Genomic DNA, 27,764 nt, shown 5'->3' on the forward strand with positions numbered 1-27,764 from the left:
CTGTAATCCCAGCTACTCAGTAGGCTGAGGCAGGAGAATCGCTTGAACCCAGAAGGCGGAGGTTGCGGTGAGCTGAGATTGTGCCACTGTGTTCTAGCTTGGGCGACAGAGCAAGACTCCATCTCAAAAAAAAAAAAAAAAAAAAAAAAAAAAAAGAGTAGCCAGTCCTTAGAAAGCAGGAGGAACACACCGTCCTTGGGTAGTGTCTCTACTTAGAAGAAACTATAAGGAGCTATGATTAAACTTGGAATGTGCATGCTCACTAAAAGTCAAGGCTATTGGTACTATAATAAACATTAATCCTTCAAACTAAGCCTACTCATTAATGTTATCTTTGAGTGAAGTGGGCTGCACTCAGGATATCTGGACATTCTGCAGGCTTGGTGGGAGATGTCCTGCATGACCATAATTTTTTTTTTTTTTTTTTTTGAGACAGAGTCTCACTGTTGCTCAGGCTGGAATGCAGTGGCACCATCTTGGCTCACTGCAACTGCCACCTCCCAGGTTCAAGCAATTCTCATGCCTCAGCCTCCTGAGTAGCTGGGACTACAGGCATGTGCCACCACACCCAGATTGTTAAAATATTAATATTTTAGTAGAGAAGGGGTTTTGCCATGTGGGCCAGGCTCTTGGCCTCAAGCGATCCACCTGCCTCGGCCTCGCAAAGGGCTAGGATTACAGGTACGAATAGTTTGGAATTAAAATACTTATGGCTATTTTCAGACCATAAGTATTAATATTATAACCACCTTGTGAGTGCCTAGCTACTCACTTTAAGATGTGGTCATTCTAGTCATTTTTTTTCTTTTTTTTTGGCGGAGGGGACAGAGTCTTGCTCTGTTACCCAGGCTGCAGTGCAGTGGTGCAATCTCGGCTCACTGCAACTTCAGCCTCTTGGGTTCAAGTGATTCTCGTGTCTCAGCCTCCTGAGCAGCTAGGATCACAGGTGTGTTCCACCATGCCTGGCTGATTTTTTTTTTTTTTTTTTTTGTATTTTAGTAGAGATGTGGTTTTGCCATGTTGGCCAGGCTGGTCTTGAACTCCTGACCTCAAGTAATCCGCCTGTCTCAGCCTCCCAAAGTGCTGGGATTACAGGCGTGAGCCATTGTGCCTGGCCTCTAGTCATGTTTTATTAAACCAGAGGCCTGGTAAGCAGAGGTTCCTCTAATAATAGCACTTCTAACATTGCTTTGAAATTACTTGTCCAGTTGGCTATCTCCTTGACTAAATTGTGAACTGAGGGCAAAGACCATATCTTATTCCTCTTTGTAACCTAGGGACCTAGACTAGTGGGCAACCTATAGGAGGGGCTTAATAACTGAAACAAACAAATGGATGAATAAATGAAGAAAATGGCTAAACAATTTAGAGGGCAAAGATCATGTCTGGCTGGGGTGATGAGGCAAGATGAAGTAATTTAACTTGAACCTTAAAGGATTTAATGGTAAGAGTCTGACAAAGGGTATGTGTACAGGAGGTAGGAAACAGGAAAAAGGAATAAGAGTTGGAAGAGAGCTTAAAAGTCTGGTTTTAATATAATCTCCTGTTAAATGTAGGAATTTCATTTATAATCGTGCTGATGAGTCATGAAATACCTCATAAAATACCCTATTCTGTTTCTTAGTCTGGTTTGGACAATCTGCCCTAGTTTTGATTCTTCGATAAATGACTTCATTTCAAAATATTTATTGAAGATCTATTTCATAAAATCACATTGATTTAGGAAGTTTATTTTTTTCTATGACAGGTACTTTTTCCAGCATTTGCTGCTTATATAATTTAACAAGATTAAATACCCAAATTTTGATATTGACTACACCTGTTAAACTATATTTTTTAAAAAATTGTAGTAAAATACACATAACATACAATTTATCATCTTAATTCTTTATAAGTGCACAGTTCAGTGGCATTAAATACCTTCACATTGATGTGCTACCATCACTACCATCTATCTACAGAACTGTTTTTACACCTGAGATTTTTAATTTTTTTGAGATTTTTATTTATTGACTTTTTTTAGAGATAGGTTCTCACATCCCACTATGTTGTCCAGGCCTGACTCAAACTTGGGCTTAAAGGATCCTTCCATCTCAGCCTCCTGAGTAGCTGGCACTACAGGCGAATGCCATTGTGCCTGGCTTACACTAACATTTTTAAACTTAAAAATACAAAATACTACTGTTCACAGAGAAGTAAGAAACACTTTAAATAATGCCATTTACATTCTAAATATGTTGACAAAATTCGGACCACAACTTAAAATTGGTGTATTAACTAAATATTTGGGCTTGGTATTTAATAATGATTGTTTAAACCATTGGCCTTGTAAGTCAAAAATCTAAGATCAGTGTAAAAACCTTATGCATTTTTATCTTGAAGAGAAATAATTCGAAGTACTGAAAGTTCAATTTTACAAACCTAGAAAAGAGATTTCTGATAGCATAGAAAACCAGACATTCTCCCTTCACTGGCTAAATCCTATGGGAAGAAAATTGGGTGGTAAGATCACACTTTAGGCCGGCATGTTGGCTCATACCTGTAATCCCAGCACTTTGGGAGGCCGAGGTGGGCGGATCACCTGAGGTCGGGAGTTCGAGACCAGCCTGACCAACATGGAGAAACCCTGTCTCTACTAAAAATACAAAATTAGCCAGGAGTGGTGGTGCATGCCTGTAATCCCAGCTACTTGGGAGGCTGAGGGAGGAGACTTGCTAGAACCCAGGAGGTAGAGGTTGAGGTGAGCCAAGATTGTGCCACTGCACTCCAGCCTGGGCAACAAGAGCAAAACCCCATCTAAAAAAAAAAAAAAAAAAAAACCATACTTTAGCCTACTCCATTTTCATCACAGGAGTGCTTATACTCTTCCTGTGGGAGCCACTCTTCCCATTCCCAGAAGCAATGGTTTCCAGTTCAGATGCTGGTTCTATATAAAAGGGCAATGTAAGAAACAGCAGTATTTCCCCAATATCCTGCTAGAACTTGGCTAATTGAAAAGCAGCACAAGGCTAGAATCAGAACCCAGGGTTTCAGGATCCAAGACCAGTTTTATTTCTAAGAGAAATATTTCTCTACAATTATAATCTTCTATAACTCTATAAAACAGCTTTTTTAGTTCAGATTCTTCATCAGAACATTTCTATTTTTCAAATGCTGCCCCCTGCAGTTGATTAGATTTTGTAATGGATGGTTTTGAAGCTATTTCTGGAGCAAGTGTCGGAGCTTAGGAAACAGTTTTAATGCATTCTGTGTCGTCACTTCTGTAACTTCTTCCACTGAGATCCCTTTCACCTGGGCGATATATTCTGCCGAAATAGAAACGTTCCAGGGCTCATTCCGTACCTGAAACAAGACAGCAGACACACCCTGTCAAACATGACACTGAAGGGAAGCAGATCCTTGGAGACTATAGATAAAACAGAAGAAAATGAGTTTGGTAAAAACAACTGATGGGTTCCTTTTTTTTTTTTTCTTTTTAGATGGGGATGAGGGCTGGGAGAGAGGCATGGCTGCAATGTTGACTGTAAATCTACGCCACTCCTGAAAAGAACCCTGAGGTATTAACAATTGAAGTCCCTAGCTCCTAGCACATGAAGCAGTCTGCAAACAGTGAACACTTGGTAACTTGCCTGACACACGGATTAACTGTCCTTTGGTTTGTTGCTTACACGAATGCTTGTAAAAAGTTACTGCTCTGCTGCTTGGCCACCTACCTCACAGGCTACATGACAGTTTGATTCAAGAATTGCCAACATGTATTGGAAAGATGAAATAGATTATGTACTGGTGTTTCACTGATTCTAAGATGCATTTCCTCCCCTATTTTAACATCTCTGAAATTGATATAGTATATTTCATTTAGATTCAGTGGTATTTCATAGTATAACTGGCAGTGTTTTTTCTGTCTTAATGGTCATAAAACAATGGTAAACAATGATGCCTCTACAATCAGTAGCATTTAGATTTGATGAAATAAATTATTATAGTTACTATCAATAAGTATCTACTCAGGATGATAATGTTCAGAGGAATAACATTACTGTTAAAATTTTTAAAAACCCACTTTGGTAATGTAGCCTAAAAAAAAAAAATAAAAATGGGCACAAAGATTTATGTTAATCATGTTGTTTATAATACAATCTAGATGACCAATATCAAGTAAAATATGGTAAACTCACATACTGGAATATTATGCAGTTATTAAACATAATGAAGAAAATTATGTTTATTAATATACACAGAGGTTCAGCCAGGTGCAGTGGCTTATACCTGTAATCTTAGCACTTAGGAAGGTTGAGGTTGGAGGATCACTTGAGCTCAGGAGTATGAGACCAGCCTGGGCAACATAGTGAGACCTTGTCTCTATTGAAAAAAAATTAACAAAAAATATATATATACAGAGGTTTACCACATAAAGATCAGTTATAAAATAATATGTCCAAATTAATCCTGTTTTTATGAAATATATGTGCATACATAAATGAACATAAAAAAGTCTGAAAGAAGGCTGGGCGTGGTGGCTCACGCCTGTAATCCCAGCACTTTGGGAGGCCGAGGCGGGCAAATCATGAGGTCAGGAGTTAGAGACCAACCTGGCCAACATGGTGAAACCCTGTCTCTACTACAAATACAAAAAAATTAGCTGGGCATAGTGGCAGGCACCTGTAATCTCAGCTACTTGGGAGACTGAGGCAGGCGAATCGCTTGAACCCGGGAGGCAGAGGTTGCAGTGAGCTGAGATAGTGCCACTGCATTCCAGCCCGGGTGACAGAGTGAGACTATGTCAAAAAAAAAAAAAGAAAAAAAAGTCTGAAAGAACACACAAACTTTAGTGTTTTCTGTAGATGAGGCATTGTTCTAAGCTTTTCACGGAATTTCCCATTTAATCCTCAAAATAACTCTGTGGTACTATTATTAATAGTATCCCTATTTTCTTTTTTTTTTTTTGAGACGGAGTCTTGCTCTGCCGCCCAGGCTGGAGTGCAGTGGCCGGATCTCAGCTCACTGCAAGCTCCGCCTCCCCGGTTCACGCCATTTTCCTGTCTCAGCCTCCCGAGTAGCTGGGACTACAGGCGCCGGCCTCGTCGCCCGGCTAGTTTTTTGTATTTTTTAGTAGAGACGGGGTTTCACCGTATTAGCCAGGATGGTCTCGATCTCCTGACCTCGTGATCCGCCCGTCTCAGCCTCCCAAAGTGCTGGGATTACAGGCTTGAGCCACCGCGCCCGGCTAGTATCCCTATTTTCATAGATAAGAAGGAATCCCAAACAGCTAGTAAGTAGCCTGGCTGGGGTTTAAACCCAGGCAATCTGACTTCAGAGTTTATGGACTTAGCTACTATATTATAATGGTAACCTTTGGGTGGCAGATGATTTATTTTCTTGTTTATGATTTTCTGTGTTTTCTAATTTCTGTAACAGATACATTTTACTTAACAAAAATAATATGCAGTTAAGAAATTCATTTATCAAAAAATATTTATTGAGTACACGTTGAGTATCCCTTACCCAAAATGCTTGGAACCAGAAGGGTTTCAAATTTAGAATTTTAAAAATATTTGCATATGCATCTCAAGATATCTTGGGGATGTGGACCAATTCTAAACACAAATTCATTTCTCTCTCTCTCTTTTTTTTTTTTTTTCCTCTGTTGCCCAGACTGGAGGGCTGTGGCGCAATCTCAGTTCACTGCAACCTACGCCTCCTGGATTTAAGTAATTCTCCTGCCTCAGCCTCCCGAGTAGCTGGGATTACAGGCATGCACCACCACGCCCGGCTCATTTTGTATTTTTAGTGGAGACAGGGTTTGTCCTTGTTGGTTAGGCTGGTCTCAAACTCGTGAGCTCAGGTGATCTGCCCGCTTTGGCCTCCCAAAGTGCTGGGATTACAGGCATGAGTCACTGTGCCTGGGCTCATTTATGTTTCATATACACCTTACACACATCGCTTGAAAGTAACTTTATACAGTATTTTAAATTATTTTGTGCATGAAATAAAGTTTTGTTAAGTACTCATTTGTGGAATTTTCCATTTGTAGTGCAACACTGATGATCAAAAAGTTTTAGATTTTGGAGCATTTTGGATTTAGGATGTTCAGATTAGGGATGCTCTCAACTGGTACCTACTTTGCACAAGGCACTATGCCAGAAACTCACATTTTTTGGTCAAATCAACTAAATATAAATATAAAACTGACTTACAACAGCCATCAAAATTTATTCCTGTTTAGGAAGAATAATGCTAGGTCCTTTCCTTCCATTTTATACTAATCAAAGTGGCAATTCTGTACCATTCTGTTCTACACCAAAACAGGAAAAACTAGTGTGATCCTCTACTTTCCCATTCCTCTATATTTTACATTTTTTTTTCTTTCTTTTTTTGTTTTGAGATGGAATTTCACTCTTGTTGCCCAGGCTGGAGTGTAATGGTGTGATCTGGGCTCACGGCAACCTCTGCCTCCCTGATTCAAGCAATTCTCCTGCCTCCGACTCCTGAGTAGCTAGGATTATTGGTGTGCGCCACGACGCCTGGCTCACTTTGTATTTTTATTGGAGACAGGGGTTTCTCCATGTTGGTCAGGGTTGTCTCGAACTCCCGACCTCAGGTGATCCACCCGCCTCAGCCTCCCAAAGTGCTGGAATTACAGGTGTGAGCCACCACACCCAGCTTTACATTCTTATAATAGCTGATTTATAAAAATATGTAATTGACCAGCCTGGGTGGCTACTGGAGGTGGGGGCTGAGGTGGGAGGATCACTTGAGCCTAGGAGGTGGAGGCTGCAGTAAGCTATGATTGCGCCACTGTACTCCAGCCTATGCCACAGAGTGAGATCCTGTCTCAAAGAAAATAAAGGTCGGGCACAGTGGCTCACGCCTATAATCCTAGCACTTTGGGAGGCCAAGACAGGAGGCTAGGATTCCTTGAGGCCAGGAGTTCAAGACCAGCCTGGGCAACATGGTAAAACCTCGTATCTACAAAAAATATAAAAATGGCCAGGTGCAGTGGCTCATGCCTATAATCCCAGCACTTTGGGAGGCCAAGGCAGGCGGATCACTTGAGGTCAGGAGTTCAAGAACAGCATGACCAACACGGTGAAACCCTATCTGCACTAAAAATACAAAAATCAGCCAGGTGTGGTGGCACAAGCCTGTAATCCCAGCTACTAGGGAGGCTGAGGCAAGAGAATTGCTTGAACCCGGAAGGTGGAGATTGCAGTGAGCTAAGATCGCGCCACTGCACACCAGCCTGGCTGACAGAGCAAGACTCTGTCTCAAAAACAAAAATAAAAAAAACCAAAAAACCCCAAAACAACTAGCCAGGCATTGTAGCACATGCCTGATGGAGAATCATCTGAACCCAGAAAGTCAAGGTTGCTGTGATCACGCCACTGCACTACAGCTTGAGTGACAGAGTGAGACCCTGTCTCAAAAAAAAAAAAAAAAAAATTATTGAACATCAATTAGTTAAAACTCACACTGCAATCACATATAATAATAGTTTCTGAATAAACCGATAATAACTGCTACTGTTCCCAAACCTCTAAATTTTGAGTGCCAATTCTCTGAATTTGGCAGGCATAGAGACACAGATCTGATGGGTAGTCAGAGGCACTTATTAAACTGCACATTGGGAGGTCATTGTAATAGGTATTGCCTAAAGCAAATAAAGCATATACTGTGGCTTACTTTCAGAAAATTATAATTTAAAATAGTAGTAATATTAAAGAGAGTGAAATTTAAAATATGATTCTTTGTGGCTTACAATAACAAAAAGAGATACTAACAGCAAAGATCATATAAATAAACCCATGACTGTATCAATACTTGTATTGAAAGAAATAGAACTTCACTATAACATGCTAACTAAAAGAGGAAAAATGAACATTCCTTGAATACCTACTGTACACCAGATACTGCTAGGCACTTTCACATACATTACGTCATATAGTACTTACCATAATTTTTTTTTTTTTTTTTTTTTTTGAGACAGAGTTTTGCTCTTGTTGCCCAGGCTGGAGTGCAATGGCGCGATCTCGACACACTGCAACCTCCGCCTCCTGGGTTCAAGCAATTCTCCTGCCTCAGCCTCCTGAGTAGGTGTGATTTCAGAGGCATGTGCCACCACACCCAGCTAATTTTTTTGTATTTTTAGTAGAGACAGGGTTTCTCCATGTTGGTCAAGCTGGTCTCGAACTCCTGACCTCAGGTGATCCGCCTGCCTTGGCCTCTCAGAGTGCTGGGATTACAGGTGTGAGCCACCGTGCCCAGCCCACCATAATATTTTAATGTATTTATTATTTTACCCACATTTTATAAATGAAAAAGCAGTTTCAGAGAGATTAAGTAGCTTGCCCAAAGTCAGCTAGTAGGTAGACAAGAGGATTTGAATTTGTCTTTCTGACTGCATACACTGTGCTTTTTACTATACTGGTTTGACTCTTATTATTACATACATTAGGACATGCTCCATTATCAAATAATATTCTCTGGAGCACAACAGCTAGATTTAGAAAGACCTGAAATAAAGTTAATATAAGCCCTTAATCTAGCACTATATGAGGATTCCACTGTATTTACACTATAATGAGAAACACAGCTAAATTGAAAAGAGCTCAAATGAAAGATACAATCTAAATAATACAGAAATTAGAAAACCATTTACCTGTTTTTCTGGTCCTAGTGCAGGTGAATCTGTTTCTAAGCATATAGAAGTTAAAGGCAACTGTTTCACAAGTTTCTGCTTCTTAGAGAAAAGAAAAAGCAGGTAAGTTTAAAACATGAGAAATAAAGAAAAAGAGCATTAAATTGACATGCTAATAATGCATTTTATTCTGCAAGAACTTAAAATTTATGCTTTAGGCTAGGCGTGGTGGCTCACGCCTGTAATCCCAGCACTTTGGAAGGCCGAGGTGGGCGGATCATGGGGTCAGGAGTTCAAGACCAGCCTGACCAACATGGTGAAATCCTGTCTCTACTAAAAATACAAAAATTGCCAGGCGTGGTGGCTCACGCCTGTAATCCCAGAACTTTGGGAGGCCAAGGCAGACAGAACACAATGTCAGGAGTTCAAGACTAGCCTGGCCAACATAGTGAAACCCCGTCTCTAATAAAAATACAAAAATTAGCCAGGCATGGTGGTGGGCGCCTATTAGTAATCCCAGCTACTCAGGAGGCTGAGGCAGAAGAATCACTTGAACCCAGGAGGCAAAGGTTACAGTGAGTCGAGATCATGCCACTGAACTCCAGACTGGGCAACAGAGCAAGACTGTCTCAAAAAAATAAAAAAATATATAAATACAAATACAAAAATTAGCCAGGCAAGGTTGCAGTGAGCCGAGATTGCACCACTGTACTCCAGACTGGGCAACAGAGTGAGACTCTGCCTCAAAAAAAAATTATTTTTTACTATTCAATTGATAGGCCGGTTGTGGTAGCTCACACCTGTAATCCCAGTACTTTGGGAGGCTGAGCTGGGTGGATCACTGGAGACCAGGAGTTTGAGACCAGCCTGGGCAACATGATAAAACCCCATCTCTACTGAGAATACAAAAATTAAGCCGGGTGTGGTGGCTCATACCTATAATCCCATACTTTGGGATTTCAAAAAAAAAAATTATTTTTTACTATTCAATTGATAGGCCAGTTGTGGTAGCTCACACCTGTAATCCCATACTTTGGGAGGCCAAGGCAGGCTGATCACTTGAGGTTGGGAGTTTGAGACCAGCCTGGCCAACATGGTGAAACACCATCTCTATTAAAAATACAAAAATTAGCTGGGCGTGGTGGCGGGCGCCTGCAATCCTAGCTACTTGGGAGGCTGAGGCAGAATCACTTGAACCCAGGAGGCAGAGGTTGCAGTGAGCTGAGATCACGCCACTGCACTCCAGCCTAACAAGAGTGGAAAAAAAAATTAAAAAATTAGTCAGGCATTGTGGTACATGCCTGTAATCCCAGTTACTCGGAAGGCTGAGGCAGGAGAATCGCTTGGACCTGGGAGGCGGAGATTGCAGTTAGCCAAGATCACATCACTGCACCCTAGCTTGGGCGACAGAGTGAGACTCTGCTTCAAAAAAACAATTCAATTGATAAATGCTAACTGGATGTTCTCATAATTCCACTACTAAAAGTTATGTTAAAATATAAACACTAATTCCTAGAAGTTATCCAAAGCTTCTGGGGAAACCAAAAAATAGTAACCACAGCAAAAATGAGGTACACCCAGCAAGCAGAAATCCAAATATCTGTTATCACATGCCAACATTAACAAGGAAGTGATTTCTGTTGTTTCTCCACCCTCATCACATTCAGTGTTTCTTTCTAACATCCACTTTAAGGCACTCAAAGCTTTATGTTTATAAATCTAAGGGTTTTGTTTGTTTTTGAGACACAGTCTGGCTCTGTCACTCATGTTGGAGTGGAGTGGCACATTCTCTGCTCACCGAACCCTCTATCTCCTGGGCTGAAGCCATCCTCCCACCTCAGCCTCCTAAGTAGCTGGGACTACAGGCACACACCACCACACTTGGCTAATTGTTTTTGGTGTTTTTTTTGAGATGGAGTCTCACTTTTCGCCCAGGCTGGAGTGCAGTAGCATGATCTCAGCTCACTGCAAGCTCCGCCTCCTGGGTTCACGCCATTCTCCGGCCTCAGCCTCCCAAGTAGCTGGGACTACAGGTGCCTGCCACCATGTCCGGCTAATTTTTTGTATTTTTTAGTAGAGACGGGATTTCACCGTGTTAGCCAGGATGGTCTAGATCTCCTGACCTTGTGATCCGCCCGCCTCCCAAAGTGCTGGGATACAGGTGTGAGCCACTGCGCCCAGCCTAGTTTTTTAAGTTTTAAAGCTGTAATTCACATACCATAATATTCACTCTTTAAAAGTATACAATTCAGTGTTTTTTGCTATATTCACAAAATTGTACAATCATCACCATTATCTAGTTCTGGAATATTTTCATCACCCCAAAAAGAAACCCCATACCCATTAGCTGTCACTCCCTATTATCCTTCTCCTCAAAATTCTGGAAACCACTAATCTATTTTGTGTCTATAGATCTGCCTCACCTGAACATTTCACATGAATGGAATAATACAAGATGTGGTTTTTTTATCTGGTCGCTTTCTCTTAGCATAATGTTTTCAAGGTTCATCCATGCTGTAGCATGATTCAGTACTTCATTTCTTTTCATGACTTTATTCCTTTTCATTCCTTTTTATGACTTTATATTCCGCTGTGTGGATATAGCACATTTTATTTATCCATTGATCAGCTGACAGACATCTAGGTTGTTTCTACTTGTTGGCTATTATGAATAATGCTGCTATAAACGTTTATGTACAAGTTTTTGTGTGGACATATGTTTCAATCTCTTTTGGGTATCTACCTAGGGGTGGAATTGCTGGGTCACGTGGTAATTTTATTACGTTTCTAAGGAACTCCCAAACTTAGTGGTATAAAGTGGTATCTCTCACTGTACCTTTGATTTCTGTTTCCATAATGGCTAATGAGGTTGAGCATCTTTTTATGAGCTTATTGGCCATTTGTATGTTTTCTTTAGATACATATCTAATTTAAATAATTTGCACATATTTTAATCAGGTTATGTCTTTTTATTGAGTTGTAATGGTGCTTTATATATTCTGGATACTAGACCCTTATCAGATACATGGTTTGAAAAGATTTTTTATCTTTCTAAGGGTTGTATTTTCACTTTTGTGATAATGTGCTTTGAATTATAAAAGTCTTAAATTTTTTATTGTGAAAATTTTAAATTTTGATTATGTCCAATACATTTTTTTCTTTGGTTATGATTTTAATGACCTATCTAAGACACCACAGCCTAATCAAGGAGTCACACAAATTAAGGCCTGTTTTCCTCTAGGAATTTTTACTATTTTTTTTTTTTTTTTGAGATGGAGATTTGCTCTTGTTGACTAGGCTGGAGTGCAATGGCTTGATCTCGGCTCACTGCAACCTCCACCTCCTGGTTCAAGTGATTCTCCTGCCTCACCCTCCCGAGTAGCTGGAATTACAAGCACATGCCAACACGCCCAGCTAATTTTTGTATTTTTAGCAGAGACAGCGTTTCACCATGTTGGTCAGGCTGGTCTCAAACTCCTGGCCTCAGGTGATCCACCCGTGTCAGCCTTCCAAAGGCTGGGATTACAGGCGTGAGCCCCTGTGCCTGGCCTTATTTTGGTTTTATGTTTAAGTCTTTGATTAATTTCTGAGTTCATTTTTATATATATGTGAGGTAGAGACCTAAGATTAATTTTTGTAAAGTAACTAGAATAGTATCATAAGTATGTAATAAAAGCTCATGTTTTAAATTTTATTTCATAAAGTGTTAGATGAGTTTCAATGACAAAATTTACCTGTCCACTTCTTATGATAGAAGGGGGAATTGAGAAGAAGTACCCAGCTCTTACTCCTTCCATGGCTACAGATGGCCGACCATCAAATGCATGCAGTAGTACCTTGACAGCACCTTTCAAAAATGAAAGATAAGGCAGAATTCCATTTTATTTCCCATTAATCAAATTAAATGACAGAAGTCTGAAATTTTAAGTAAATATTGGTCACTAGGATATAAACAAGAGGTTTTATAACTTCTAAAGGGTGGATAAATGTACAGTGTTCAAAGAGTGGAATAAAAATATAGTAAATTTTAAGCCAGGCACAGTGGCTTACACTTGTAATCCCAGAACTTTGGGAGGCCAAGGCAGGTAGATCACTTGAGCCCAGGAGTTCGAAACCAGCCTGGCCAACATAGTGAAACCCTGTCTCTACAAAAATACAAAATTTACCTGTGCATGGTAGTGCAGGCCTATAGTCCCAGCTGCTCAGGAAGCTAAGGTGGGAGGATCACCTGAGCCTGAGATGTCAAGGCTGCAGTGAGCTGCAATTGCACCATTGCACTCTAAGCTGGGCATTGGAGTGAGACTCTGTTTCAAAAAATAAACTAATAAAAATATATATAGGCCGGGCGTGGTGGCTCACATCTGTAATCCCAGCACTTTGGGAGGCTGAGGTGGGCGGATCACTTGAGGTCAGGAGTTCAAGACAAGCCTGACTAGCATGGTGAAACCCCATCTCTACTAAAAATACAAAAAAATTAGCTGGGAGTAGTGGTGGGAACCTGTAATCCCAGCTACTTGGGAGGCTGAGGCAGGAGAATCACTTGAACCTGGGAGGCAGAGGTTGCAGTGAGCCGAGACTGCACCACTGCACTCCAGCCTGGGCAATAGAGCGAGACTCCATCTCAAAAAAAAAAAAAAAAATATATATATATATAGATAGATAGATAGATAGATAGATAGATAGATAGAGAAAATTCTTAATCTTCAAAATAAAATTGAAATATTCAATAATGTTGGCCAGACACAGTGGCTCATGTCTGTAATCCCAGCACTTTGGGAGGCTGAGGTAGGAGGCTCTCTTGAGCTCAGGAGTTTGAGACCAGCCTGGGCAACATGGTGAAACCCAGTTTCTACTAAAAATATACACACAAAAAATTAGCAGGGTGTGGTGGTGTGTGCCCATAGTCCCAACTAGTTGTGGGGCTGAAGTGGGAAGATCTCTTGAGCCCGGGAGGTGGAGGTTGCAGTGAGCAGAGATTGCTCCATTGCAATTCAGCCTGGACAACAGAGTGAGACCCAGTCTCAAAAAAAAAAAAAAAAAAAAAAAGGAGAAATATTCAATTTTAAAGACAAATATAAATTTCCCGCACCATCAGATCTTTTCTAGAAGTCTGTGAGCTGTCTAATTGTTTCTCACAGGAGGGTTTTAGGCAGTCAAATGGATTATCTTAACAAAAATGCTAGTGAAAGAAGAAACGGGGAACTAAGTGACACAAATTCCATAGAATGGGCTTCATAAAACTATCCCCAGTTCTTAAAGGGTAGCTGCTCAGCCTGCATAAAAATCATGCTTTCAGTGACTTCAGAACTATTCATCACTGATTTCTAGTTGCAGGCAATTACATTTACTTTATTATTTGACAGAGTTTTTTCAAATGTTATGAATGACCATTAGAGAGTTATGACCATAAGTAAGTTATGAAACCAACTTAGTAGGTCACAACCAATAATGAGTGCTTATATGTATATATGTGTGTGTGTGTGTATGTAGCACACACACATACCTATACATACACATATATGGATTGCTTGTTAAACTTTTGTTAGCTTTCTTTATGTAAATATGAGTCTCAAAATAAACTATATTTCTTACTGTAGACGGTACCTTTAAAATCTTGAAAAATAATGCCATAAGATGTAAATTTACTTTAGGAACAAACAAAAAAGAGTGTGTTTATGTATGATGGCCAAAATCTGTATTTCTGTAAATTCTGCATTTCTGAAGCAGCACCTGGAAAACATACAAAACAGTAACCCAATGTGATTGCTGTGTGATAGCCCTTCTTTTTTTAACCTTTTCCTCATTAATCAGCTGACTGAGCTGATTAAGAAACTGGAGCTGCTGGCCGGGCACAGTGGCTCATGCCTGTAATCCCAGCACTTTGGGAGGCCGAGGTGGGTAGATCACCTGAGGTCAGGAGTTCAAGACCAGCCTGGCCAACATCATGAAACCCCATCTCTACTAAAAATACAAAAATTAGCTGGGTGTGGTGGCGAACACCTGTACTGCTAGCTACTTGGGAGGCTGAATGAAGCAGAATAGCTTGAACATAGGAGGTGGAGGTTGTAGTGAGTCAAGATTGTACCACTGCACTCCAGCCTAGGGAACAGAGCAAGACTGTGTCTCAGAAAATAAAATAGGCTGGGCACGGTGGCTCACTCTTGTAATCCCAGCACTTTGGCAGGCTGAGGCGGGTGGATCACTTGAGGTCAGGAGTTCAAGACCAGCTTGGCCAACATGGCGAAACCCTAGATCTACTAAACATACAAAAATTAGCTGGGCGTGATAGTGGGTGCCTATAATCTCAGCTACATGGGAGGTTGAGGCAGGAGAATTGCTTGAACCTAGGAGGCAGAGGTTGCAGTGAGCCGAGATTGCGCCACTGCATTGCAGCCTGGGTGACAGAGTAAGACTGTCTCAAAAAATAAACAAATAAATAAATAAAAGAAACTGGAGCTGCTAATTTTGCTTTGCTTTGTTTTTTATGAAGCTGCTAATTTTTAAATTCAGGGACATAAATTATTTTATTCAACTTTTCATTTAATCTGTCTGGGCCTGGGAAATATGATAATTAACTGAAAACCCTGTAAACAATAGCCTGACCTGCAATATCATCTTAGATGATTTTCACCCCCCTTCTTGCCCCTGCCCTTCAAGAAATCAGATTAAAACATGGCTTGCTTTGTGAGAACATAAACTGGAATTGTCAAACTTGAAATTAGGCCTATTTTTCTCAGGAAATGAAATACCTTGCTCTTGTAAAAGGTTGATGGTAGGTCTTCCAGCAGAGCGTGAGTGCACATTTCTGTTTAACGACAACAACATTTCTTTTAAGTACCACCCTGAAAGTAGTGTTTTTGATCTACTAAAGTAGTTCAGAGAAAGATAAATGTAGAGTTCCATTTCAGGAGAACTCTGATCATTATTTAATTTGCTCTATAGCTATTAACATAAAAAAATAATTAACCTACACAGGCAAATTTAGTCTTTTGGCTAATTGGATCTGTCTGATTAGGACTTGTCTTTGCTCTTCCTTCTGTTCATCAGTGCCAGCAAATCTAGGGGAGAAATCTAGTCCAACCTAGAGCAGAAAAATAAAAGATATTACATATTTAAGTTTAAGGAACCTCAAAGGAGATCTTTGGATTGACGCTATCCAATAGAAATATAATGTGAGGCAGAAAAGCAAGCCACATAAAAATATTAATTCTAGTAGCCACATTAAAAAATTCACAAAAACAGGTGAAATTAATCTTAAGATACTTTAACCCAATATATCCCAAATATTATTATTTTAAACATGCAGCCAATATAAAATATTGAGTTATTTTATATTCCCTTTTTTTGTTTTGTTTTGTTGAGATGGAGTCTGGCTCTGTCACCCAGGCTGGAGTGCAGTGGCGCGATCTCAGCTCACTGCAACCTCTGCCTCCCAGGTTCAAGCGATTCTCTTGCCTCAGCCTCCTGAGTAGCTGGGATTACAGGTGCCTGCCATCACGCCCAGCTAATTTTTGTGTTTTTAGTAGAGACAAGGTTTTACCATGTTGGTCAGGCTGGTCTCAAATTCCTGACCTCAAGTGATCAGCGTGCCTTGGCCTCCCAAAGTGCTGGGATTACAGGCGTGCCCAGTCTTTTTTCTTCCTTTTTGGTACTAAAACTTTGAAATACACAGTGTATTTTACACTTATAACACATCTCAATTCAGAGCAGTCACATTTCAAATGCTCAGGAGCTGTTAAGTGGCCACTATATTGGACGGCACAGACTACAGGTGACTCCTTCTCCTGGGACTATTTTGGCATGCATTCTATAATCTATATTTTGAATTTAAGTGTTATTCTTATCTTTTGTCTTTAATTAAAAATGGAATTTATTACCAAGTAATAAAAATATTTCACAATTGGCCCGGCGTGGTGGCTCACACCTGTAATCCCAGCACTTTGGGAGGCCAAGGTGGGTGGATTACTTGAGGCCAGGTGTCCAAGACCTGCCTGGCCAACATGGTGAAACCCCATCTCTACTAAAAATACAAACAAATCAGCTGGGTTGGTGGTGCATGCCTGTAATCCCGGCTAGTAAGGAGGCTGAGGCAGGAGAACCACTTGAACCTGGGAAGCGGAGGTTGCGGTGAGCCGGGATTGCACCACTGCACTCAAGCTGGGATTGCACCACTGTACTCCAGGCTAGGTGACACAGCAAGGTTCTGTCTCAAAAAAAAAAAAAAAAAAAAATCACAATTATAAATATTTAAATAAAAAAGTTCTTTAATTACAAACTCTAGCCCATTTAAAGTGTGTTTCTAAATTACTTATCAAGAATTATGGATACTATATTAACTCACCAGAGCAAGGACCCATATTTAAGCACAAGAAAAAAAAGCAAAGTATTTAGAAATGCTATTATTTTTCTCCAATTAAGGTAGGCCTATGGCAAGGCTTTTGATTGTTTCATCCCCAAGTTTTCTTGCTTATTAAAGAAGTATCAACAAATTATTATTTGGCTAAGTAGGGTGAACATAATTATACAAGTCAGTTATAATCACCAATACTGAACTAAAAATTATTTTCATATATCATATAGAAGTCTGAATTAGAAGTCGTTTGATCAGCTAGTGGGTATTTACCTCTCCAATTGCCAACAACCGATCCTTATAATTCTCAATAATGGGCAAAGCTACATCCAAATCCTGGGAGGAAAAAAAGTAAAATTGTTAAAATGGAAGAAGGGAACTGCTATTTCACAAGCTCCTATTATGTGCTAGGTGCTATGCTATCCTGGTGCTTTACATACATGTAATCCATTTAAGCAGTCAAAGAACTAGCAATAGTAATCTTTCTATAATGGTGAGTACCTCTACCTGTAAATTTGAGTAGAAACATATCCCATACCCATTCAGGTTACAAGAATATGACTTTTTATGAAGAGTACCACTTAAACATTGCCTTCTGTTTAGGGGTTATTTCCTGACATTTAGGAGGCATTTGGACATTCTGAAATCACTAAGAAAAAGAGAGGCAAACCACCAGGGAGTCATCTTTGCATGTGAGCTTTGCGACTGCATTGTTGTGTTCTCCCCTTAGAATTCGTCTGGTTGGTGAGTTTATAATAATAATCCCATACTTTCTTTGCACTGTTTTCACTGATTTCATTTGTCTTTAGTCCTGCTTTGACTACTTGTCCTAAATGCCCAGCAATATAAACAATGAGTATCTCATATATGTTTGTTGAATATTGAAGTAGCTGTGTACCATTAGTTTCAATGATATTACCTTCTCCACTGAGGATAATTTGCCCTGTGAGGGTTCCCTTCTTAGGTAGGGAAAACAAATATATGGAAAATTGCTTCTAGATACCTTTTAGACTACATTGCACATTTTAGTTTCAGGATATATAGATTGCAAAGTATTTCTCCTGAGGATAATCAGAACAAGACAGAATTAAGAAAAGGAAGGTAAAGCAGATGATAGAGGAACAGGAGTAGATTTTGCAACTATGAGAGAGAACAAAGATGAAGGAGGGTAAGTTAAGGCCTTGAAATATATTCTAGTAGACTTGAAATACATTCTAGTAGACTTGAAGAAGAATTAACATTGTCATGAAAAATGATGGGTATATGACCCTAGATGTCAGAAAAGCTATTTGACAACAAGCTGAGTAGGTTAAACAGTTCCAGGCAAGGCTTTTTCCATATCACACATCCAAACTACTCTATGTCTCTGAGATCTCAGAGGGACTGGAGAAGTAGGAGAAATCATCCAGGAAATGTCTAACACTTAGAAAGCCTGAGTCACAGAAATTACACACTTGGAGGAAGATCAGATGAAGAAAAGACCATGCCTCTTGGAATATGTATTATCTATGAAAAAGCAAAACAGATTTATAGTGAGACTATTCAAACTCCTAATAAAATAGATTTGGAAGCTTTCAGCAAGTCAAGAATGATAAATAAAAATTAATAGTAGAATATAACTCATATTACTTATTTAATATGTACAAATGCATTTGTGTGTATAGTCTTTGTCATTTCATTTTAGTAGGTGTAAACATATTTATAAGGCTATTTGTAGGTCTATTTCTGCCCTCAGTTCTATCCCCACTCCCTTCAGAAGGTCTCAAGTTCCTTAACAGCTAATGGTTCTATTATACTTTTGTGTGTGTGTGTTTTTTTTTTAAGATAGCGTCTCAGCTTATGACCCAGGCTGGAGTGTGCAGTGGTGCGATCATAGCTCACTGCAGCCTTGATCTCCTGGGCTCAAGCGATTCTCCTACCTCAGCCTCCCGAGTAGCTGGCACTATAGGTATGTGCCACCATGCCCGGCTAATATTTTTAATTTTTGTGTAGAGATGGGATCTCGCTATGTTGCCTAGGCTGGTCTCCAACTCCTGGCCTCAAGCAATCTTCTCACCTCAGCCTCCCAAAGTGTTGGGATTACAGGAGTCAGCCATAGCACCCCACCCTATTATGGTTTTTGTACAAAAAAGATTATATACCCCTATACTTTATGATTGGGCGTAATACTACTATATAATTATTCATCATTTATAAATGAGGAAATTCAGACTTGGTGAAGGTAAGTAATGTGCCACAGATCACAGAAGTCCGTAGGCCAGGGCCCTCTGACTTCAAAGCTCATGCATGCTGTTTCCACCATGCTGCTGAAGGAAGAATGGAAGAAGGGACAAAAAAGGGAATGAATGAAAGAAGGAAGGAGGGCAAAAGGGATCAAAGCAAAGAGATTTATTCAGAATGATTTTAAATAATTATAATAGATTTTTTTATTATAGAAAATGTTTAGTCTTCAGAACCTTTAGAACAGGGATCAGGTGTTTAACAGAAATTAGTGAAGTGGGACAAATAGACAACAGTGGCTAACCAGAGAGCGAATACCCTGCATGCAGGTGCAGCAGAATGCCACCAGCGAATTGTGGTTCACCACAGTTCATTGTGGTTCATCCCCAGTGCCTAAACTGTGCCTGGTAATAATAGTTATTGAATGAATTAATTAAATCAGGAATATGTTAAAAGGATTTGTGTGATGCTAGGCAATTCATCTTATAAAACAAGTTAATTTGATGAATACTTACTACATACCTAGCTTTGTACCACATATTTTAGAAGCCTGTAAACGTGCAAAAAGGCATACTTCCTGTTTTAAAGGGGTTTATAATCTAATCTGCAGGAGAAAACTAAACTGCAGTATGGACTACAAGTGCAACTGGAATAAAACAGGGCTAACTCTGCTCATCTCTAGTCTATTCCAGAGGATTATCACAACATTCGATGGGTTCATATCTGCTTTGATAATCAAGAATTACCTATCGGCTGGGCATGGTGGCTCACATCTGTAATCCCAGCACTTTGGGAAGCCAAGGCAGGTGGATCACTTGAGGCCAGGAGTTCAAGACCAGCCTGGCCAACATAGCAAAACCCCATCTCTACAAAAATACAAAAAATTAGCCGGGTGCAGTGGTGCATGCCTGTAATCCCAGCTACTCAGGAAGCTGAGGCATGAGAAGCACATGAACCAGGGAGGCGGAGGCTGCAGTGAACTAAGATGACGCCACTGCACTCCAACCTGGGTGTCAGAGCAAGACTCTATCTCAGAAAGAAAAAAAAAAAAGAAGTACCTATCATACTGTTGGCACATTAATTGCTTTGGTAAGTTAAGCAGTCCAATCAACTCTATATTAATGCCAAATATATGCCAAATCCAGTCATTTCTGTACCTCCAATGCTAGTACTCTGGTCTAATCCACCATCATTTGTAGCCTTCTAACTTTTTCCCCTTTTCATTTTTTGCCCTCTTCAAAACTCATTCTTCATACCAAAGCCAGGGGGATCTTTTTTTTTTCTTCACCAGACTCATTTTACTGCCAGAGCCGAGGGGATCTTTTTAAAACATAAATTACATCTTGGTACTTCTCACATTAAACCCTCCACTGCATGTAAACTAAAATCCAACAAGGTCCTGTATGAGATCTCCGCCCATCCCTCTTACCACTATCACTTCCTCTCTTCCTCTAGCCATATCAGCCCTCTTTCTGTTTCTTGACTACATTGAGCTTATTCCTGCCTTAGGACCTTTGTGCTTTGCTGTTTCCTTTGCATATAACACCCTGATCCTCTCTCTGCATGGCCGATTCCTTTGTAACATTCAGGTTGCAGCTCAATTGTCACTACCAGAGAGTCCTTCCTTGATGACATCATCTAACAACCAGCATCCACAACACCTACTACATAAACTTGTTTTACTATCTTCAAAGCACTTAGTGCTATCGAAAGTTTTCCTGTTGATGTAATTGTTGACTGTCTGTCTGCACCATCTAGAATCTAGCTTCCATGAGAGGGATCTTACTCATTATTGGGTCTGCAGTGCTGACAGCAGTGCTTGGCTTGTAGCAGGTGCTCAGTACACACTGGTTGACTACCTAACTAAATGAATGTCTATTAGTATAAATCCACACATAAATGAAAGAAGCGCTGCCTTGCTATGATTCCACATTTGTAGAATTGTGACTATCTGGCAATGTAGCTAATTTTATCATATTTAACAATTCAGGATAGCTACAGGATAAGCATTTTTACCTGAAATGAATGAATTTTATTTTGTTTATTTCTATTTTATTTTTTTTGAGAGATGGAGTCTTACCATGTGTTGGTCTTGAACTCCTGAGCTCAAGTGATCCTCCCACCTCGGTGTCCCAAAGTGTTAGGATTACAGGCATGAGCCATCACACCCAGTCATGAATTTTATTTTGAAATAAGTAGAGCTACCTAAGGTATCTTAATATAGAAACAGAGATACATTATTATTATTATTATATTATTGTTATTATTATTATTTTTTTTTTGAGATGGAGTCTCACCCTGTTGCCCAGGCTGGAACGCAGTAGAGCAATCTCGGCTTACTACAATCTCCGCCTCCTGGGTTCAAGTGATTCTCCCACCTTAGTCTCCTGAGTAGCTGGGACTACAGGTGCATGCCACCACACCTGGCTAATTTTTTGTATTTTTAGTAGAGACAAGGTGTCACCATGTTAGCCAGGATGGTCTCAATCTCCTGACCTCGTGATCCACCCACCTCAGCCTCTCAAAGTGCTGGGTTTACAGGCATGAGCCACTGCATCCGGCCTACGTGATTATTTTTTAAATGGCACTATATCTCAATTTATTCATAGGTAACAAAAAGTCATTACTTCTTTGAAATGGGGCTATCAAGCCCATTATGCAATAAAGCACTCATGAAACTGTGGATCTTCCTGATGCTGAATCAAGAGACAAGTGTGAAATATAAGACATACCGACTACTGTGAGTCAGTGAGACCGTGTGGGTAGGATGTTTTTAGAGCAGGTACAAAATCAGTACAATTTAATAGCTGGAGAGCAATCCTGTAACAATGGTTCTATGTTCAAAGATAATACTACTTACTTGAACTCATCTGTTCCCTAATAGTATATGGCACCTCTGAATTTGTATCTTTCTTTTTCTAGATATTCTATCACTTTTTTTTACCAAAGCAACATGACTACAGTACCAAAAAAAGTGAAAAAAGTTACACATATTCCTAACAGATCATCACAATTACTATCATTTCTGTGTTTTCTCTCCAGTCTTTTCCGTATGAATATATGCTTATGTAGATGTCACTCATAGTGAATATGCTATTTGGTATCCTGCTTTTCTCCCTATATTATACAGTAAGCATTTTCCATGTGCTATAATACACTTTATAATCCTCATTTTCTATAAATGCATTATATTTAACACTCTACGACTTAACTAATGATTCCTTTATTTCTGAACCTCTAGGTTGTTTCTACTTTTTCTCTATTACGAATAATGTTGCAACAAATATCTTTGTTAAAGAACGTAGTGCTTCCTTCTTTTGGATTATTTCCTGAGAATATAAATTAGAAAGAGGAGGATTACTGAGTCAAATAATTCTTTTGTTTGTTTGTTTTTAATGGTTCCTGTTTTGTATGACTGTTACCTTTAGTGTGACACTTCTTTGGTCTTCTGGTGAAAGTCCTTGAACTGGATGAACACCCAAGCATGGCAGGACAAACCCATTATACCTAAAAATGTAGAACCAATTGAGAAAGCAAGAATAGTAGACTAGTATATTACAATGTATTCTAAAGAATAAGTAGAGGCCAGGCATGGTGGCTCATGTCTGTAATTCCAGCACTTTGGGAGGCTGAGCCAGGTGGATCACCTAAGGCCAGGAGTTTGAGACCAGCCTGGCCAACATGGTGAAATCCTGTCTCTACAAAAAATATAAAAATTAGCCAGGCCTGGTGGTACATGCCTTAGTCCCAGCTACTTGGGAGGCTGAAGCAGAGAATTGCTTGAAACCAGGTGGCAGAGGTTGCAGTGAGCCGACATTGCGCCACTGCACTCCAGCTTGGGTGACAGAGCAAGACTCCATCTCTCAAAAAAAAAAAAAAAAAAAAAAGAATAAGTAGAAAATAATCTGTTTTCAGGGCTATGCTAAAATGCTTTTTCCTCTTTATTCTCTTTACAAATGGATCTTTGATATTATAAACTGGATGTCATAACTGTGTTCTTATTAGCAACCCTTTAAAATCCTAATTAAAAGTAGCACCTTTCTGAAAGTTGCATAATCTTTTCAAATTCTCCTGAATGTTCGGCAACTGCCACAAGGGCCACAACATTGGCCTGAAAAAAAAAAAAAAAGAATAGAGTTCCAAACAATATACATTTAATATAAATATATCAAAATTTAACGTTTTCTCTGCATTTTAGTTATCCTTGTTCACCCATGCTTCATCAATACAATCAGAAGGGCTATCATTGAGTATTTACTATGTTTCGAGCCCTACATTCAGTCCATATAAATATTGCCTCATTTAATTTACAGAAACCTGTAAAGTAGGCTGTAGTCTACTGTATAGATCAGGAGACAGAGTTCTGGATGTCAAATAACTTGCTCAGGGTCATCAGGTCTATATATGTCCAAAGCCCACATTCCTAATTAAGTGCCACAGTGGAAGTTACCTGTATGTAAAAATGCACTACAACCATTTCTGGCTGTATTATTTTCTGAGATGGTCACAGAATGCTAGTTACAGTGAATTTCATAAACACTTCCAAAAAATACTTTTTCTAAGCAAATCAAAACATTTCAGAAAACTTTAATAATATAACCCAGATCTCCAGAATCATTTGAATTTAAAAACTGAAAGATGGACCAATTTGTTTCATAGCGCTGTTGAGCATGGTAGCTATAGGCACATGTTTTGAATTCAGACTAACTCATCTCTATCATTTCACTAGCATATGTCTTCGGACCAGTCACTAATCTCTAGACCACAGATTCCTCATCTATAAAAATGGGGAATGGTTGGCTACAAATTAGTAATTTCCTCAGAAGGTTGCTGTGAAACATTGAATGAGGTAAAGTCGAGAAAGGCCTTAGTTCAGTGCCTGGCATGTAGCAAACACTTAATTAATGCTACTTAGGCTGGGAGCAGTGCCGCATGCCTATAATTCTAGCATTTTGAGAGCCCAACGTGGGTTGATTGCTTGAGCTCAGGAGTTTGACACCAGCCTGGGCAACATAGTCAGACCTTGTCTCTATTTTAATTATAAATAATAAACATTGGCTGGTCATAGTGGGTCACGCCTGTAATCCCAGCACTTTGGGAGGTTGAGGTGGGCAGATCGCCTGAGGTCAGGAGTTCGAGACCAGCCTGACCAACATGGTGAAACCCTGTCTCTACTAAAAATGCAAAAATTAGCTGAGTGCAGTGACACGTGCCTGTAGTCCCAGCTACACAGGAGGCTGAGGCAGGAGAATCCCTTGAACCTGGGAGGTGGAGGTCGCAGTGAGCTGAGATCACGCCACTGCACTCCAGCCTGGGCGAAAGAGCAAGACTCCATCTAAATAAATAAATAAATAAATAAATAAATAAATAAAATAATAAAAATAAAAAATGCTACTTACTATAAACTACTGAAACAACATCAAGGTAGTATATCTAAATTTCAAGCTGTTTTTGCTTGAAATGATAGTTAAAATAAAAAACCAAAAGAGCAATTACAAATACTGACTTACCTTCTTGGCTTTCTCCAACACATCATCCAAATCCTAAAACAAGCATAAGAAATCACCATTATTTTAGATGAATAAGCAACTAATCTTGGACTGTATATGTCAATGACATACACAAAGAATGACAATGATAGCAACGAATGGAGCAGTGGAAAGCAAAGAGCCTACATTGACCCACCTCCTGTTTACTCCTGCTCTCAGTAAAGTCTGGCTTCTGTTCCCACCACTAAAACAGAAGCCTCTATTGTCAAATATACAGGATATTTATCTGTCCTCATCTTACTCTACTCCTCAGCAGCATTTGGAATCCCTCATTTGCTTACTCCCTCCTTCTTGAAATGGTTTCCACTCTTTGCTTCTGCAATACCACTCTCTCATTGGTGGCTACTTTTCAGTCTCCTTGACTGGCTCCCCTTCCTCTTTCTGGATTCAAGAACCTCTGCTCCTCTCTCTGTACTTGCCTTGAGTGATCTCACTTCCTCTCATGGTTTTAATATCATCATTATGCTGAGTCCCCAATTTTTTTTTTTTTTCGAGATGAAGTTTCATCTTGTCTCCCAACTGCAGTACAATGGTGCGATCTCGGCTCATTGCAACCTCCACCACCCAGGTTCAAGTGATTCTCCTGCTTCAGCCTCCAGAGTAGCTGGGATTACAAGCGACCGCCACCACACCCAGCTAATTTTTGTATTTTTAGTAGAGATGGTGTATCACCATGTTGGCCAAGCTGGTCTTGAACTCATGACCTCAGGCGATCCACCACCTCGGCCACCCAAAGTGCTGGGGCTACAGGCGGAGCCACCGCACCCAGCCTGAGTCCCCAATTTTTATCTTTAGCTTATAATTCTCTCCTGAACCTATGACTCACATTAAAAAATTATGACATCTCCATTTGGATGGGATTAGGTTTCCCAATATGCCCCAAACATAAATCTTTATTTTCTCTTCACAAACCTATTCCTTCTGCTGACCTCCCCACCTCCACTTCAGACCTTGGTCTTCCCTTTTCTCAGTAAACCAGCACCACCATCTTCCCTATAGCACAAGCTAATAATCTGAGTCATCCTTGATTCCTCCCTTTTCCTTGCTATCCACATTCAATTCTTCAGTACTTATTGTGGATTCTCCCTCTAAAATGTATCTTGAATCCATGTATTTATCTCAAACTCACCTGCTATCATCATAGTACCAACAGCCAACATCTCTTGCCTATATACTGCAAAAGCCTCCTAACTAGTCTTGTAGCTTCCACTCTTCTCCATCCATTTGCCATACAGCAGCAAAACGGTGTTAAAATGGATAGCATCATGCCTATCCATTTTTGTGTAATCTCAGGACTTTGGGAGGTCAAGGAGGGTTGATCACTTGAGGCCAGGAGTTCAAGACCAGCCTGGACAACATGACGAAACCCTATCTCTATTAAAAATACAAAAAATTAGCCAGGCATGGTGGCGCACACCCATGATCCCAGCTACTTGGGAGGCTGAGACGGGAGAATTGCTTGAGCTCAGGAGGCAGAGATTGCAACGACCTGAGATCATGCTATTGCACTTCAGCCTGGGGGACACAGGCAGACTCAATCTAAAAAATAAAAATAAATAAAAAATTTAAAAAGCCCTTTAATGAATCCACATTGTGCTTCAAATGCAATCCAAATTCCTTACTGACCCACCTCATCTATCCCCTGCAAACCTCCCCAGTTCTGTTTCATGCCTTTCTCTTTCTAGCTCATCAAGCTCCACTCAGCTTTTTGGCAACTGAAATGTGCCAAATTCTAGCTTGTCTGGGGGCCTGCAACCTGTTTCCCTAACTAGCATACACTCAGCCCCTTGCTTGGGTGGCTCCTTGTCTTCTCAGCCTTAAGTGTCAGCTCCTGGGAGGATTTCCCCCTGAAATAAAACCCCCCTTACTCCTCTATTGTTAGTCTCTAGTTTCCCATGTAATGGGTAAAACAGTTTGTAACTGATTTTATGTGTGTATTATTATTTTAATTGAGGCAGGGTCTCACCACATTGCCTAGGCTGGTCTCAAACTCCCGGGCTCAAGCGATCCAACCGCTTCGGCCTCTCATAGTGCTAGGATTACAAGTGAGAGCAACCACACCCGGCCATGTATTTTTTTTTTGTTTGCCTCTCTCCCCCATTTGTGAAATTTTTCCCCCTTCCCCCTTCCCCCTTTTTCTTTCTTTCTTTCTTTTGAGACAGGGTCTCATTGTTACCCAGGATGGAGTGCAGTGGCGTGATCTCAGCTCACTGCAACCTCCACCTCCCGGGCTCAAGCGATTTTCCCACCTCAGCCTCCCGAGTAGCTGGGACCATAGGCAAGCGCCACCATCCCCAGCTAATTTCTGTTTTTTTGTTTTTTTGGTTTCTTTTTTTTTTCTGTAGAGACTGAGGTGTCCACATGTTGCCCAGGCTGGTCACGATCTCCTAGACTCAGGAGATGCGCCGCGCCCCCCTCGGCCTCCCAAAGTGCTGGGGTTACAGGCGTGAGCCCGCGCCCGACCTCTCCCGGATTTGAACGCGTTTCAAGGACCGCTTCCCACGAAAAGTGGCATCTCAGCCAGGAGGTGACAGGCCCGAGAGGAAAAACAGGCCAGCCAAGGGCAGGTGGGAGAACGATTTCAGTAACTCAGAAGAGCAAACAAACGCCTTGTGGAAATAGCTTACCGCGACTGAATCAGGAAAAAAAAAAATCGGTATGTCTGAGGTTAAATAGGGAATAGGGAAATGAGGGGCAGGTCATATGGCCATAAACAACGGTCTGGGCGGGGGATATGGGGTTTCGTCCCAAGGGAGGAGAGCAAAGATAACACGAGGGGAAAGGACGGGGTCCTCCCCGCTCCCTCGGGCCCCGTATCGCCCTCACATACGCGGTCAAAGTCCGGGGCGGAGATGTGGCAGTGACAGTCCACCAACCCTACGCGCGCCGCTCCCATTGCACCCCCGTGGCTGCGGCCTTAGACGCGCCCGCAGAGCAGGAGCCGGAACGTTTCAGCTGCAGCGTCCTGAGTTTCCAGCCGGATGCATGCTAGTTACACCAGTGGGAA

At 40.5% G+C, this 27,764-nt stretch overlaps 1 protein-coding gene across 5 annotated transcripts; it reads right to left on the minus strand.

Annotated features, from left to right (window-relative positions):
* Positions 1-1,709: 1,709 nt before the first annotated feature.
* On the minus strand, positions 1,710-27,742 carry TATDN3 (TatD DNase domain containing 3). 5 transcript variants are annotated; one of them, XM_010366095.2, is made up of 10 exons: positions 27,588-27,742; positions 24,719-24,751; positions 23,246-23,319; positions 22,631-22,715; positions 17,262-17,324; positions 15,610-15,719; positions 15,388-15,443; positions 12,373-12,485; positions 8,660-8,737; positions 1,710-3,342 (listed from the first exon to the last, which is right to left on the minus strand). In XM_010366095.2, exons 1-10 carry the CDS (start codon positions 27,651-27,653, stop codon positions 3,199-3,201), a joined length of 822 nt encoding a protein of 273 aa, XP_010364397.1. In that variant the 5' UTR covers positions 27,654-27,742; the 3' UTR covers positions 1,710-3,198. The 5 variants fall into 5 exon arrangements, with proteins under 5 accessions (XP_010364397.1, XP_010364396.1, XP_030792211.1 ...); XM_010366094.2 differs by having other exon boundaries at positions 8,660-8,740; XM_030936351.1 differs by lacking the exon at positions 12,373-12,485.
* Between the last annotated feature and the right edge of the window lie 22 nt (positions 27,743-27,764).

The sequence above is a fragment of the Rhinopithecus roxellana genome, chromosome 8 (genome assembly GCF_007565055.1).
Source record: "Rhinopithecus roxellana isolate Shanxi Qingling chromosome 8, ASM756505v1, whole genome shotgun sequence".
NCBI lineage: Eukaryota > Metazoa > Chordata > Mammalia > Primates > Cercopithecidae > Rhinopithecus > Rhinopithecus roxellana.

Excerpts from the sequence above, each read along its gene's own strand:
- TATDN3 (XM_010366094.2), bottom strand. The coding sequence starts at position 27,653 with ATGGGAGCGGCGCGCGTAGGGTTGGTGGACTGTCACTGCCACATCTCC. Across the intron at positions 8,741-12,372 it reads CTATCATAAGAAGTGGACAG|AAGCAGAAACTTGTGAAACA; the intron begins GTAAATTTTGTC and ends CTTTTCTCTAAG. Across the intron at positions 3,343-8,659 it reads CACTAGGACCAGAAAAACAG|GTACGGAATGAGCCCTGGAA; the intron begins GTAAATGGTTTT and ends GTCTTGTTTCAG.